We start from the raw sequence: 13,526 nt of genomic DNA, 5'->3' as shown, positions 1-13,526 counted from the left end.
CTGCAGTGTCCATGGGCAATCAAGGAAAACTAGTCTTTTAGGTCATCCCTAGACTGTTACGTACCAAGTCATGTTCCTTATCCTTACATGAGGAGCCTGGTCCTTGCTCCCGGGGAGCAGGGGTTTGGTCTGCATGCTGGGCAGACACGTCAGTGGCTTCTCTATTCCAGTTCAGGGAGAAGCCCAAGAGTAATGCCTGGAGAAGGAAAATTGGGAAACTCAGCAGGACCTCACCCTAGCTTCGTGAGGCATATGGGAAACCTGGGCGCTGCCCAAGGGCAGCCCACAGATGAAGGCTGCTTTTACAGAGTTCTGGCTGTCTTTGTCCGTTTTCACGGAGGCCAGTGTGCATGCAAAGGATATAGCAGTCTGTGTCATGCTGCTGGGCTCCAGTACCCTGGCCCACCTGCTCATGTTAGAGCTCTGTTCGTAACTCCTTTTTTTTGGAACTGGCTGGGCATGCCATATGATCCGTGTGTGTTCAGACTCCGTTGCCCAGCTGCAGGGAGGCAGTCTGAGCCAGTCATGAAGGGCAGCAGCAGTCCAGCCATCCCCTGTGGTTCTGGGAGGTGGGGTTGTGCCAGTTTCCAGAAACCTTGGTGAGGACAGCCGCTGCGCTAATGGGAATAAGGACAGCTCTGGCTGGAAGCTGCAAGGAGCACTTTTCCGCTCTTCCTTGTACTCTCCTGGTACTTACACTAGTGTGTGTTTCCTTCTCCTTTGGCCCAGGCCTCCGGGCTCATGAAGGGGTCTTTGTGCCCAAGTTGGGAACTATGGCCAGGACACCCCAGGAAGTTGGGAAGTATAGCATGCCACTGTTCTCCGGACCCTGGGGGCAGGTGTACAGCTTTGGCACAGCGAGGTCTGGGGTATGCGGGATGTTCTGTCTCTTAGGCCAGTGCGCCCTGCAGATGTATGCTTGCCTCATGTGGCAGTGTCCCTGCAAATTCAGCTAGCACGTGTCAGCCCAGCCTCTGACTCCCTGTTGTTTTTATGATTTTGGTAGGGACGACGGCAAAACCCGGCGTCTCCACGCTACCAAACACAACGCAAGCATCAACTCCTCCGCAGACCCAGACCCCTCAGCAGAACCCGCTGCCCGTGCAGGCCACGCCTCACCCCTTCCCTGTCACCCCAGACCTCATCGTCCAGACCCCTGTCATGACGGTGGTGCCTCCCCAGCCACTGCAGACACCCCCACCGGTGCCCCCCCAGCCTGCACCCCCACCTGCTCCAGCCCCCCAGCCTGTGCAGAGCCACCCACCCATCATTGCGGCCACCCCACAGCCTGTGAAGGTGAGCGTCCTGGGCGCTGGTAGGCTGTTGCCACCAGGGAACAGAGGGCTTGCAGGAGACAGGTGGCCTTGTCCTGGCTCCCGGGCACTGGCAGGTGTTTCTGGGGGAATCACGCCATGTATAAATCACAGCCCAGAAGCAGCTGTCCTGAGTGAAAGATCCCCTAATAGTGTTACACCTCCTGTGGGTCCCTGCCCCCTTCTCATCTCTAATTTAGACTAGGCATTTGCAGGTGCCATCTTGTAGTCTCTGAATCGTGCTCCAGGGGCACTCTGGGAGAGGTTCTGGCGTTGAGCAAGAAATGCTCCAGGAGGCTCTTTGGCCTCCAAGTGAGCTGATCCTGCACTCAGTTGTGTGCTTTCTCCTGCTGCTGGCAGGTCCTATCCCAGCTGTAGAGCAGAGTGGTGGGACAGGGTCTCCCTGTCCTCAGTCCTTCATCCATGCGTTTATGTTTAGGCCCTGTGCCCTTGTGAGTGTTGGGACCCTAGACGGGGTCTGGCTTCAGGGGTGACCCTGAGGGGCAGCTGTGTGGGCCACAACCCCTGACCGTGCTGTGCTCCTGACAGACAAAGAAGGGAGTGAAGAGGAAAGCAGACACCACCACCCCCACCACCATTGACCCCATTCATGAGCCACCCTCGCTGCCCCCGGAGCCCAAGACCACCAAGCTGGGCCCCCGGCGGGAGAGCAGTCGGCCTGTGAAACCCCCAAAGAAGGATGTACCCGACTCGCAGCAGCACCCAGCACCAGAGAAGAGCAGCAAGATCTCAGAGCAGCTCAAATGCTGCAGCGGCATCCTCAAGGAGATGTTCGCCAAGAAGCATGCTGCCTACGCTTGGCCCTTCTACAAGCCCGTGGATGTGGAGGCGCTGGGCCTGCACGACTACTGCGACATCATCAAGCACCCCATGGACATGAGCACAATCAAAGTAAGCAGACGTGCCCCTGGGGTGGCCGAGTTGGGGGACGGCAATGAGGCCAGCTGGGCCTCCCTCACCAGGTTTTTGCTTGGACCAGTCTGAGAGGAGGGACCTGGCCTGGGGCTTCTGTGAACTGTGTAGCTGTGGAGACTTTTCCCACCAGCCCAAAGAAATTCAGCACCCCCTACTGGGAGCTGTGGGAACATGCTCCAAGATGATGTGCTTGGCCATTTTGGATGCAGGCAGTGGTGCTTCCTCCTCCCCTCATCTGAGGAAAAGCAAGTGAGCCTTCCAGGGCCTTGGGGCCTGGTGTCCTCTACCTCCAGAGGCACAGGGTAGATGCTTCAGGAGGGCTAGGGGCTTGGAGCTTGGAGACTGCCAGGCTGTGTGTGATGGAGAGGGCCTTGCTGCCACCTCTGAGTGGGAGGCACACCGTAGGCACTTCCACCGTAGTGTTTTGAGGCCTTTCTGGCTTTGTTTGTTTTAGTACTTTTTGCATTTTTCTCCTTCTGGGAGTGAGAAGTCTGCCCAAACATGAGACAGGCAGAGCAGGGGATGGTTGCTGTGCTTTGACCAGGGTTGTATGCCATGTCACCAAGACAAGTGAATCAGAAGTGGGCCCAGCCCTCCTTTCTTCATCTTGTCTTCAGTGCTGGCTTAAGTTGTGCCTCCTCTCTGGATTCTGTATCCACTTGCCCTGGAGCCAGTCCCTGTGATCCTGGTGGGTGAGTTTAGGGTGCTAGCAGGGCAGTGCCCACCCTGAGATTTGCTGCTGTGAGTGTCTCCTTGTCCATCTGATGCTGAGGATGGGGGTGATGGCCTGTCCCCCACTAGAGTCTGGACTAAACTGACAGCCACTAAGAATCCATTTTACTCCTACAGGCAGCCCTCATTTCTGCCACTGGCCATTTCCTTATTGAAACATGGGCAGACAAGGCTAACGGGAACCTGTCTTGTTTTTTCAGTCTAAACTGGAGGCCCGTGAGTACCGAGATGCTCAGGAATTTGGTGCTGATGTCCGATTGATGTTCTCCAACTGCTATAAGTACAACCCTCCTGACCACGAGGTGGTGGCCATGGCCCGCAAGCTCCAGGTGAGGCTCTGGGGAGGGTACGGCTGTCCTGCAGCAGCGCAGGCTGAGGTCCTGGCTGGACCAGACCTCTGTGGGTCTTGGCAGATTTTAATTCTGTCACTTTCCTTGGGATAATGCCATGTTACTTTGGAAAAGTGGATTCAGCTCAGGCTAATGCATACATTTTAAAGTTGGGGTTATTTGATTATTATTAAAGCAGGGTGGCTGGTTCTGTTTTGGGGTGTCCCACTGAAAGCCCCCTCCCTGCCCCTCCCCACCCTCCACCTGCATTCGGTTGCCTTTGGCCGGAAGAGCGTGTGTGCTGTGCATGGCCCAATCTCTTCTCCAAAACAGACCTGTCTCAAGTCGGCGGGGGACACTCTTTCCAGGTAGACACTGTCACAGTTGTGAGCTGAAGTAACTGCCCAACTGTGGGCATTTCTTCACCAGAGCCTCGAAGGCCTTTGTCTGCCTTCTAGCTGCAGGGTGGCTGTTTTCTATGTGCCCACAATTCCCTAATGGGTGGGGTTCATGGGCCCTTTCCTTCAAGAGTCCCTGGGGGGGTGCACATTGTAAAGTGCACACATGGGTGGGGAGGGGGACAGGTTACAGCATGAATGTGTAAACTGACACCACTTCTCTTTATTTAAAAAAAAGGAAAAACATAAACCCAAATTTAAACAGTGGTTATCTTTGTATAGTAAGGTTGGAGTTCTAACAATTTTGGACAATAAAGTCAATATTTAGTGCTTTTATAATCTGCTTTAATTCTTTAAAATTATACATAGAAAATCATAAAAGTTCCCAGTCTCTTCTCCCCAAGGCCATGGGTTGCTTCTGCTGTCAAGGTCAGAGCAGATGATGGTCTGGGCCATCTGCCATCGTGAGGTGCAGGTATGCTAATTTTGGGCTTGAAGGGGCTTCTGCACACCTGGATCTCTCAGCGATCTGTGAGGTGTTTCCAGGGCAGGAATGAGGACTTGCAGAACCTTTGGTGAGCTGTGGGTCTGTATCAGACACGGGTCACTTGAGCCCACTGCCTGCCTCCCTCCCAGCTCTGCTAACTCCACATGTTGTCCCAGACTCAGCACTGTGGCATCTCCTACCTCCTCTCCCTGTTCTGTCAGTTGGCCCCTGTCTGCATCGGGGCTGCGTTTGGTTCAGAGGACATGTCCTTAAACTCTTGGGGTATATAAAAACACTTCCCTTGTGAGGTTGGTTGGACTCTTTCTTACTAGTATGGACCTGCTTCCTCTTATTTGAATGCATGCTCAGACTTGAAGGTTTTTATTTCTACTTGCTTATATCTTAGTTTTGTTTTCTCTGGTTTGGGGGTTGCGGGGAGCTCTCTTCAATTTGGTCTTGTCTGTCTGCTTTCTTCAGAAAGAAGACTGCCCCTTCACCATTTATGTCTGCATCTCCCATCCTTGAAGGAGTTCAGGTTTTTTAATTTTACAGCAGTTCTTGTACACAGCCACCTGGTGGCTGTGGTGCCCTGAGCACCTCCCTCCTCTCCTTCTCTGGAGAAGATGGGATACTTATGCTCACGCTGCCTATACTTGAGGTCGATGCCTATACCCTTTCTTTTTCCTCATGGAAACAGCTAAACCGAAAGAAGTTCTCTTCCAGCACCAAAGATTGCTAGTTTGAGCTACTTTATTAAAAATAAAGGAAAAAAAGCACCCTCTAATGTTTTATCTCTTCCTAATTTTGTGTCTGCTTTTTCCTGTCCTCCACTGAAACCCAGGAGCCACTTCCTTTTCACAATCTCTGCTTCTCCAACAAAAGGTTTTTGATTTTGTTTGTTTTAACGGGGTTTGTTTGTTTGTTTTTTGCATTTTTGTATTTTTCTCTTTCCGGATGTAGAGTGAGCCTCCCCAGACGTGGAGTTTACCCATAGCAAGGCCACTGAGATGTTTGCCACATGGCAGCCTTTCAGCTGAAGGGTTTCTTGCTAAATGCTGATTCCAGATACCAGGCTGGAGTAGACAGATTCCCGTCCTCCAGGGGTCCATTTCAGGCAGGGGTGGGGCTGTGCTGTGGGGGTGCTCAGCATTGGGCTGCCTCTGCCCCCAACCTGCTTTGCCCGCCTCGGAAGGTCACTGTGTCACTGAAAGTGGTGTCACCTTTTCGTGCCAGTGGATGGGTAGAGGTGTGTGCTTCAGTGACAGAGTTGATGTGAAGTCTTGTGTGGGCTTCTCTTCTAGAAAGCAGTTGTTGTGTTTGTGGCATTTCAGTCTTTGTTTTTCTTGTTTCTAAGTTTCTTCGTATCAGCATAGTTTAGAGAGCTGGACTGTCTGTCAGGGAGTGGGAGGAACACAGCCCTTTTTAAGAGGTGTTGGGACCTGCTTAATTATGTCTCTTAATTAGGCTGTACCCAAGGAGTGTGATTTACCTGGAATGTTATGTGGAAAAGGATCCACTTCATTTTCCTCTTCCAACTTGTAAATTATGGGCCTTTAGAAAACCTGTCCCACAGTCTGACATCTGTGGTCACAAAGATGACCAGGAGCCTCTGGGCTGGAGTTTCCTCAGGAGTTCAAGAGTGGCTTGATCTAAAGGCCACCAGCACAGTTGGTGGGCCCAGAGCTGCAGGTGGCTGCCCTCTCCTCTCTGCTCTGTTTTGAAGTGAAGGTTATTTAGGAAGTTTGGTAGTGATTGCAACCCATATGGCTGCCAGAGTTTTATTTTGAGAAAAATATCTCAAGTTCAAGGTGGTATGCAATTGTTTTTACAGCAAGGAAAAATGAACTGAACAGTATGTTGAGATCTTGCCTTAGATCCCAGAGGCAAGAAGCTTTAGAGATTCTTCCACTCACAGCTGCGTCCCCAGCACCTGTAACCTAGTGGGCCTCCCACTTCCTATGTTTCCATGTTTTGCACCTCTGCCGAGGGTCTCCAGCTCCAGCCCTTGGCTCCAGGGCTGGTTCACCTGTGGATCTTTGGATACTGTGGCCTCCTAGCACATGAGCATATCTATTTCATTAAAAGGAGGAGGTGCTTTTCCCATGGATTGGATGCAGCTCAGGGCAGGTGACCCTGGTCAACATTCTAGCACAAAGAATACTTGCTCTGAAACCAGTGGGATGTGCTGAGGCCTAGAAGCACATCGTGACCCAGACCCACAGAGGAGGGGAGGTAAAGGTGGGAGGGAGCTGGGCACTCCTTTCAGACACTGCTGGCCCAACAGCAGAAGGCCTGAGCCCCTTTTGTCCATAATGGTGCTGGTTGTTGCTGTCCATTGCTGTCCTCCCTCATGTGACACTTACCCTGGGAGCATTCTGAGTTGGGTTTTTCTGGCCTCTTGCTGGCTCCATATTGCCTCTGTCCTCTCTCCTTGGCGCTGTCCTAGCACTTGTCTTCTAGCACTTGGCCTGATACCCACCTCTCATTCTTAGGTCTCAGCATACCCTTTCCGGTTGCTCGCAGTTCATCATCCCTTTTTGTTTCCAGCTTCAGCCACTTAGAACAGTTTACAGCTGTTCATGGGTTTACTCGTCTTTCTGTTTTCCACTAGACGATGAGTTCCTTGAGTGCAGGGAGCTCGTCCTTCCTGTTGATCACAAAGCAGGTGGATATGTGTCTTTCACAGTCACTCGGCAAGGTTTTCCTGCAGCAGCCCCAGGCCTGCCATGGGTTTCCCAGGATGCCCCCTGTTCGGACTACAGCAGCATACTGTCCTCCTCCAGACAGAGGAAGATGATGGGCTGGCGCAGCTGGACACCCTGGCCCTGCCTGATGTTAGCTTTTCATCCGTACCAGCTTCCTGTCTCATACTCCTTGCCGCTTGGTCTTGGGGCCTTGGGAGGGCCAGGGCCAAAAGCACCCGGGGAATGGAAGGAGGCCTCAGAGCCAATTCCACAATAGCCATAGTCTAGGATGGAAGAACAAGGATGTCCTTGTGGCAAGGGTAGTGCTCTCAAAGATGGCCCGGGGAGGCTGGGCACGTAAGCAAGTAGCCTGAAGCAAGCTCTCATTCAGTGAAGGGCCCTCCGTCTGTCCTGAAGAGAGCTGGTCCTCTCCCTTCCTGATATCCTGATGTCCTGACACTTCTGGAGCATACTTCTCCTCTAACCTACTTCCTACTCCTTGGCAGTAGGCATGGCTCTTCCACAGGCATCTGTGGCCCCAGATACCTCTTGGAATCAGTTGGGGCCTGAGCCTACTCACATCCAAGGCACTGCAGGTGGGGAGGGTCGCTGCCCCCCGCCGGCATATGGCTGGGTGCGTCAAGGCTAGGGGTCTTGCTGCTGCACAAGGGGCCTCTGCTCTGGTGTGAAGCCACCCCCGCTTCTCCCACCTGGGCCCCTCTCCTGGCAGGCTGGGCGGTGATTGTCTCTAGATATATCCTCTCTTGTGTCCATCCCCTCCTCCTTACCGTCAAACCTGCTTAAGGATTTATTTCTGAATAAATTAGAAAGTTATTGCTCTTCTGGTAATTTATCAGCACAACCGTTTATACAACAGAATCCCACGCAGGTGACTTGCTGCGAGAAGGAAGCCGTATGCTGGGTGGTCTTCAGGAGATGGTTGCAGCACCACAGCTGTGTGGGATGCCTGCTGCAGAGGACACCCTCTATCCCAGCTGCCTGGGAGAGGAACCCTTGAGGGGTGTTTCCTGAGCCATCAGGAGGTACTTCTAGGGCTGGCTCTGTCAAGCAGGACCCCGGTTGAAACGGCAGCCTTGGTGCCCAACCCCCACCCCCCCTTCAGTTGGTTCTGAAGCACCAACGTTGCATACTTGGGCGACAGACCCTTCCATAGTGTGAGCTGCCATGGTGATCAGTTTTTTTTTTTTTTTTTTTTTGTCCTTTTCGTGACCGGCACTCAGCCAGTGAATGCACCGGCCAGTCCTATATAGGATCCGAACCCGCGGCGGGAGCGTTGCAGCGCTCCCAAAGCCGCACTCTACCAAGTGCGCCACGGGCTCGGCCCATGGTGATCAGTTTTTAAAGCAGGTCTCAAAATCCTGCTGGAAGCCTGTTCCTTCTGCTTGTGTTCTCTTGAGTAATCACTGGATTGATCATGAAGACCCCAGGGTAGGGAGGGACCTGCTAGCTCTGGAGCATGACCCCTGGTGCAAGGGCTGCTGTTCCCTGAGCTTCGTGACCCCGTGGTTTCATCTGATTCCTGAATCTTGGAGTTTAAATGTCTCAGGGTCTCCTGGAATGGGATTCGTGCTCAATCTCCCCATGGTCTCTGCTCATGCAACTTACACCTCCCAGGGCGGCTCCCTCCCTTACCCTGTCCTCAGTACCTCTGCACCCGCTGTCCTTTCTCACCCTTGACTCGTGTGCTTTCAAGATGCCCCAGCTAGTGGCTTAGCACTGCTCACTCAGGTGCTCCAGGGCAGTCTGAAGAATGGGGAAGTAGACCCACCACATGCCTGCTACAGTGGGTCCTGGTCCCTCAGTGGTGGCATGCTCTATGCCAGGCACACTCCTACCTCGGGGCCTTGGCACATGTTGTTCCTTCTGCCTGGAAGGCTTTCTAAAACAGCAGACCCACTCCCCACTGGAGTGTGAACGAAGGCCAGCAGAGCCTCCTGTTCTGTGAGCCAGAGACCTGGTGGGAGCTTTAGGGGACTGTTTCTGGGGTTCTTGCCATTGGCCTGCCATCTATCAAGCACCCTTAGATTGCCAGCTGCCCTTTGTGATCTGTGTCACATGTTCTTACATGGGCTGTGTCCCCCAGGGAGTGAGTGTCCAGCCACATCAGGACCACCTTGCTCTTCAAAGTGAAATTTGAGAAAGGAGTGTTGGAAGAATTGTCAGAGGCCCTTGGCTGGTCCCTTGTCCCCTGTGTGGAGAGGGGGTCACCACCATCCCTGCAGCCTTCTTTACTCTCTTGATCTATTCCTGTTGAGTTGGCCCCAGCAGCGGGTGAGGCCAAGGTGATGCTGAGCATGGCTTGGGCACCCAGCAGCCCTCACGGGCATGGCTTTCCTTCCCTAGGATGTATTCGAAATGCGTTTTGCCAAGATGCCGGATGAGCCTGAGGAGCCTGTGGTGGCCGTGTCCTCCCCTGCTGTGCCCCCTCCCACCAAGGTTGTGGCCCCGCCTTCGTCCAGCGACAGCAGCAGCGATAGCTCCTCGGACAGTGACAGTTCCACTGACGACTCTGAGGAAGAGCGGGCCCAGCGACTGGCTGAGCTCCAGGAGCAGGTGAGGGCACCAGAGGCTCCATTCCCAGCTCCTAGGGTGCATGGACCAAGGCATCACCCCAGAAGTTTTTAAGAGAGGCTCTTGGCTCTGAATTACCACAGGTTGAGAATTCCTGCTGATCCCCTTGTAGCCTGTTCCCCTCTGCTAGGTCAAGTGCATTCTGGTCATGCATGTGTGTGTCAAGGTTTGGGGGAGGCCGAGCCAGGATGTCCCTCTCTCCTGAGGCTCTGCTCCTGTCCCTACAAGCCAGTCTTCAGGCCTGTAGTGCCCAAAATGTTTGTACACTCTTGCCGGCCTCAGGGACCCTCCTTCTGGGACCAAGACGACTGTGAGGGCTACTGTCTGTTGGCTTGGGCAGCACCTCTGGCAAGGAGGATTCTGACAATCCTTGGAATTCAGGGAATGGGTGGGCAGGGGCACTTTAGGAATCTGGTTAACATGGCAGATCACGGAACTGAGGGCCAGTCCCCCTCTGCCTTGCCTGTGCCTGTGCCCTAACATCTGGGGCCCCACGCTGTTTCGTGTGGTTCAGAGCCGGTGTCCGGGTCTGGGTGACGGGAAGGAGGTCCCAGCCCCAGGCTTGCATCTTGTCTGTCTGGTCCGCAGCTCAAAGCCGTGCATGAGCAGCTTGCAGCCCTCTCGCAGCCCCAGCAGAACAAACCAAAGAAAAAGGAGAAAGACAAGAAGGAAAAGAAAAAAGAAAAGCACAAAAAGAAAGAGGAAGTGGAGGAGAATAAGAAAAGCAAAGCCAAGGAAATTCCTCCGAAAAAGACAAAGAAAAATAACAGCAGCAACAGCAATGCGAGGTCTGTGTCCCTGAGACCGCCCTGGATAGGGACCCTCCTCCTGGGGGCTGCTCGGCCAGCCCTGCAGGCCTCCACCCGAGCCTGCCTGGCCAGCAGAGAGGCTGCCCTTGTGCTGCAGCGGCTCACTGGGCCGGGCAGGGCTGGCGGCTGTGCACACAAAGCAGGACTAAGCTGCTGTCTCTGTGTGCTCTTCTCTGGGATGAGCCTTTGGAGCTCACTGTGTTTGGTGAGGGAGGATAGTGTGGTGCAGATGGCTGGGATGGGGCCACAGCAGAGCCCCAGTCCAGGCAAGCCCAGGTCATGGTTTGTTTTTAGTCTCCATTGGGTGCCCTCGGAGTGAGTTGCCAACCCCCTTTTCCTGTGAAGGCCATCTAGGTGGGTTATGGGAGGTCCCCCCTTATAAACGTGGAGGAATGAGTGCCTGGCTTCCTCGGGGACCCATTCTTGACAGTGTTTTTATCGTCCCTCTGTAGCAAGAAGGAGCCAGCACCCATGAAGAGCAAGCCCCCGCCCACGTATGAGTCGGAGGAGGAGGACAAGTGCAAGCCCATGTCGTACGAGGAGAAGCGACAGCTTAGCCTGGACATCAACAAGCTCCCCGGTGAGAAGCTGGGCCGCGTGGTACACATCATCCAGTCACGGGAGCCTTCCCTCAAGAACTCCAACCCCGACGAGATTGAGATTGACTTCGAAACCCTGAAGCCGTCCACACTGCGAGAGCTGGAGCGCTATGTCACTTCCTGTTTGCGGAAAAAAAGGAAACCTCAAGGTGCACTTGGGCCCTCTGGGTGTGGGGAGGTCCTTCCTGTGCGCATCCCTCAGTTAACTTTCCCTTCCTGACTCAACCCTCTCCCCCTACAGGTTTTTTTTCCCAATTATAAAATCTGTGTTTTTGACATACAAACCTCTGGAAGGTTGTAACATCACATTCAGACCTGGGTCATCATTGCCTTTCTTGATCTCTGTAGCTGGTGGCTGTCTGAGAGGCCCACCTGCACCTTGCTGTGTTTCATCCCTGGCTGCCTGCTGCACAGAATTCCCTAAAAGCACCCTTTGCCTCTTTGGGGCCTCCAGGTGGGGTGTGGCCACGAGGAAAGGCGTGTCTGCAGTGTTCCAGGGGCCGTGTGTTGGTGTGATGCGTTAGGTAGAGCTGAGCCAGCCTCCGTTTCTCTCTAGTGGGGGCAGTTCAATGTGGCCCCCTCTCTGGCAACAGTCTTCCAAGCATTTCTTCCGTGGTATATATTCCTCATTTTGACTCACAGCTTTTGCTTTTAGGACTGTAGGACTTAGGGTCCATATCAGGGCCTTGCACTTGATCTTTGTCCTCAGCCGAAACTAGCTTCTGGGGTCATTGGGCTCCTGCCTTGGGTGCACCATGTGGTGACACTTGGGCTCTATTCTGCACACTGGATGGCTGTGCTGGAAGACCACTGGGGCTCTTTCCTTGTCTTGCTTAGTCTCTGGGTGTCTGTCATGTTCCCTTTGGGTCTTCACTCCCTGCCAGAAAAGTAATTGAGGGGACCAAAGCCCAGCAGAACCTAGTGTTAGGAAATAATCCCTCTGCCTAATCTCTTGACTCCTTGATAAACCCACTAAAGGGTATTCTGAGAGATTTGGAGGGGCCTTGAAATTTCCACATGAGCCAAGTTTTTGGCTAGTGAGCAGGAGGCTACCAGTGGGAAACATGGGACTACTCAGGTCCTGGAAGGACGGCAGCCAGCACTGAGGAGCTGGGCCCCCCACCCCAGCTCACACACAGTGAAGAGCTGCCCCCCCCCCCCCCCCCCCCCCGCTCCAGCTCACACACAGTGAGGAGCTGCTCCCTCTAGCTCACACACAGGCTAGCTGTGTTTGGGGGGTGCCTGTGGCTAACAGCAATCTCTGGTGTCGGAGCCCTGCCTGACGCAGTTCCTGATGCTCGGATTACAGCTGAGAAGGTCGATGTAATTGCTGGCTCCTCCAAGATGAAGAGCTTCTCATCCTCGGAGTCGGAGAGCACCAGCGAGTCCAGCTCCTCTGACAGCGAAGACTCCGAAACAGGTTAGAGGACATGTGTTGTAAGCATCTTTTCAAACTCCTCCACCTATACTCGGCACCAGCTTAGTCCTCTGTCCAGATTGCTAAAGATCCCAGAGTCGGTGGTCATGACTTTGCTTGGCCCTTCAATCTGTCTGTCCGCCATGTTAACTTTCTCCCTGGGGATGGTGGGTGGCCCTAACACTGCTCCACCTGAGGATTGGGCTGTGGAGGTTGAGTGGCCAAGGACATTGACATTGCAGAACCCTGGGTTGAGGGGCAGGTGGGGGGCTGGACCATGAGGACTTCTGTGGGTGTTGGGGCCCAGATGGTGCCATTGACCTTGGTTCGACTGCCAGTCTTCTATCCCAGAGGAGACTGCGTCCCCATGGTCTTCCCTGCATCACAGTTGAATGCAGCGTGGCCATTCCAGGGAAGATGTTTTGCCAGGCTCCAGAAGGTGTGGAGCCACCTGAAGCTGGCAGACCAAAAAGCCAGTCTCCTCTTGGCTCTGCTGTCTCATGGACTCTGGCCACCACCTGTTCCTCCCTAGAGTGTGCTCGCTCCTATGTTGGCTGGTCCTGGCTCTGCTCTAACTGCACACAACTGGACATGTATGTCCGCACTTCTAACAGTCCCTTCTTTCTGTGCTCCGTGGGTCTGTACATGTGTTCCCAGTGCTCTGTCAGAGCCTACCTTTGGGCAGCAGCTTCAGAGCAGGAGGTGGGTTCAGGTTGTGATGCTGGGAGCGGGGTGGGGAAAGGGCTGTTTCCTCCAGATGTGCACTTCCCTCATTATTCTCAGGGGAGCAGATGCTAACACTGGCCTGGGGGAGAGGGTAGGGAGGAAGCCCTGGTACCCTGGAGGCCTTTGCTGGGAGGTGGAGCTAGGTAGCAGTCTGTGTCTAGGGTGAGCATGGTTGCCACTTAGCAGGTCTAGATCTGTCCGCTGAGCAGACAAGCTGCAGACCACCTGAGAGCTAGCCCTGGGGTGTCAGGCAGGCTGGGGGGTGCAGATCCACTATGGGAAACACGTGTTTGGGCAACAAAGACTCCTGGCATGTTCTTCCATGGATCTGTCCTGCCTCCAGAATTTTTTTCTAGTTGGAAATAAATGCTGACCCTCACATAGTCAGTGCGTGTACATGGTGACCTGATTGTGGCAAGGAAGGCTGAGGGTCCCTCACAGCAGCTGGGAAGAGCTGTGTTGCTCAGGAGACTAGGGTTGGAGGAGGAGGTGCCAGTGGGCCTC

The 13,526-nt window shown here is 53.9% G+C and overlaps 1 protein-coding gene across 2 annotated transcripts in view; it reads left to right on the top strand.

Moving 5' to 3' along the window:
• BRD4 (bromodomain containing 4) overlaps window positions 1-13,526 on the top strand; it is an 85,669-nt gene that overhangs the window by 56,392 nt on the left and 15,751 nt on the right. For both annotated transcript variants that reach the window (XM_063110313.1, XM_063110314.1), the window contains exons 5-11: window positions 1,007-1,296; window positions 1,863-2,225; window positions 3,182-3,310; window positions 9,244-9,453; window positions 10,060-10,259; window positions 10,733-11,028; window positions 12,189-12,299. In XM_063110313.1, the coding sequence (XP_062966383.1) occupies window positions 1,007-1,296; window positions 1,863-2,225; window positions 3,182-3,310; window positions 9,244-9,453; window positions 10,060-10,259; window positions 10,733-11,028; window positions 12,189-12,299 (1,599 nt within the window). The remainder of the gene's footprint in view (window positions 1-1,006; window positions 1,297-1,862; window positions 2,226-3,181; window positions 3,311-9,243; window positions 9,454-10,059; window positions 10,260-10,732; window positions 11,029-12,188; window positions 12,300-13,526) is intronic.

This window comes from Cynocephalus volans, chromosome 10 (genome assembly GCF_027409185.1).
Source record: "Cynocephalus volans isolate mCynVol1 chromosome 10, mCynVol1.pri, whole genome shotgun sequence".
NCBI lineage: Eukaryota > Metazoa > Chordata > Mammalia > Dermoptera > Cynocephalidae > Cynocephalus > Cynocephalus volans.
Note: the sequence above shows the minus strand (reverse complement) of the source record. Positions and strands in the feature narration are given on the sequence as shown.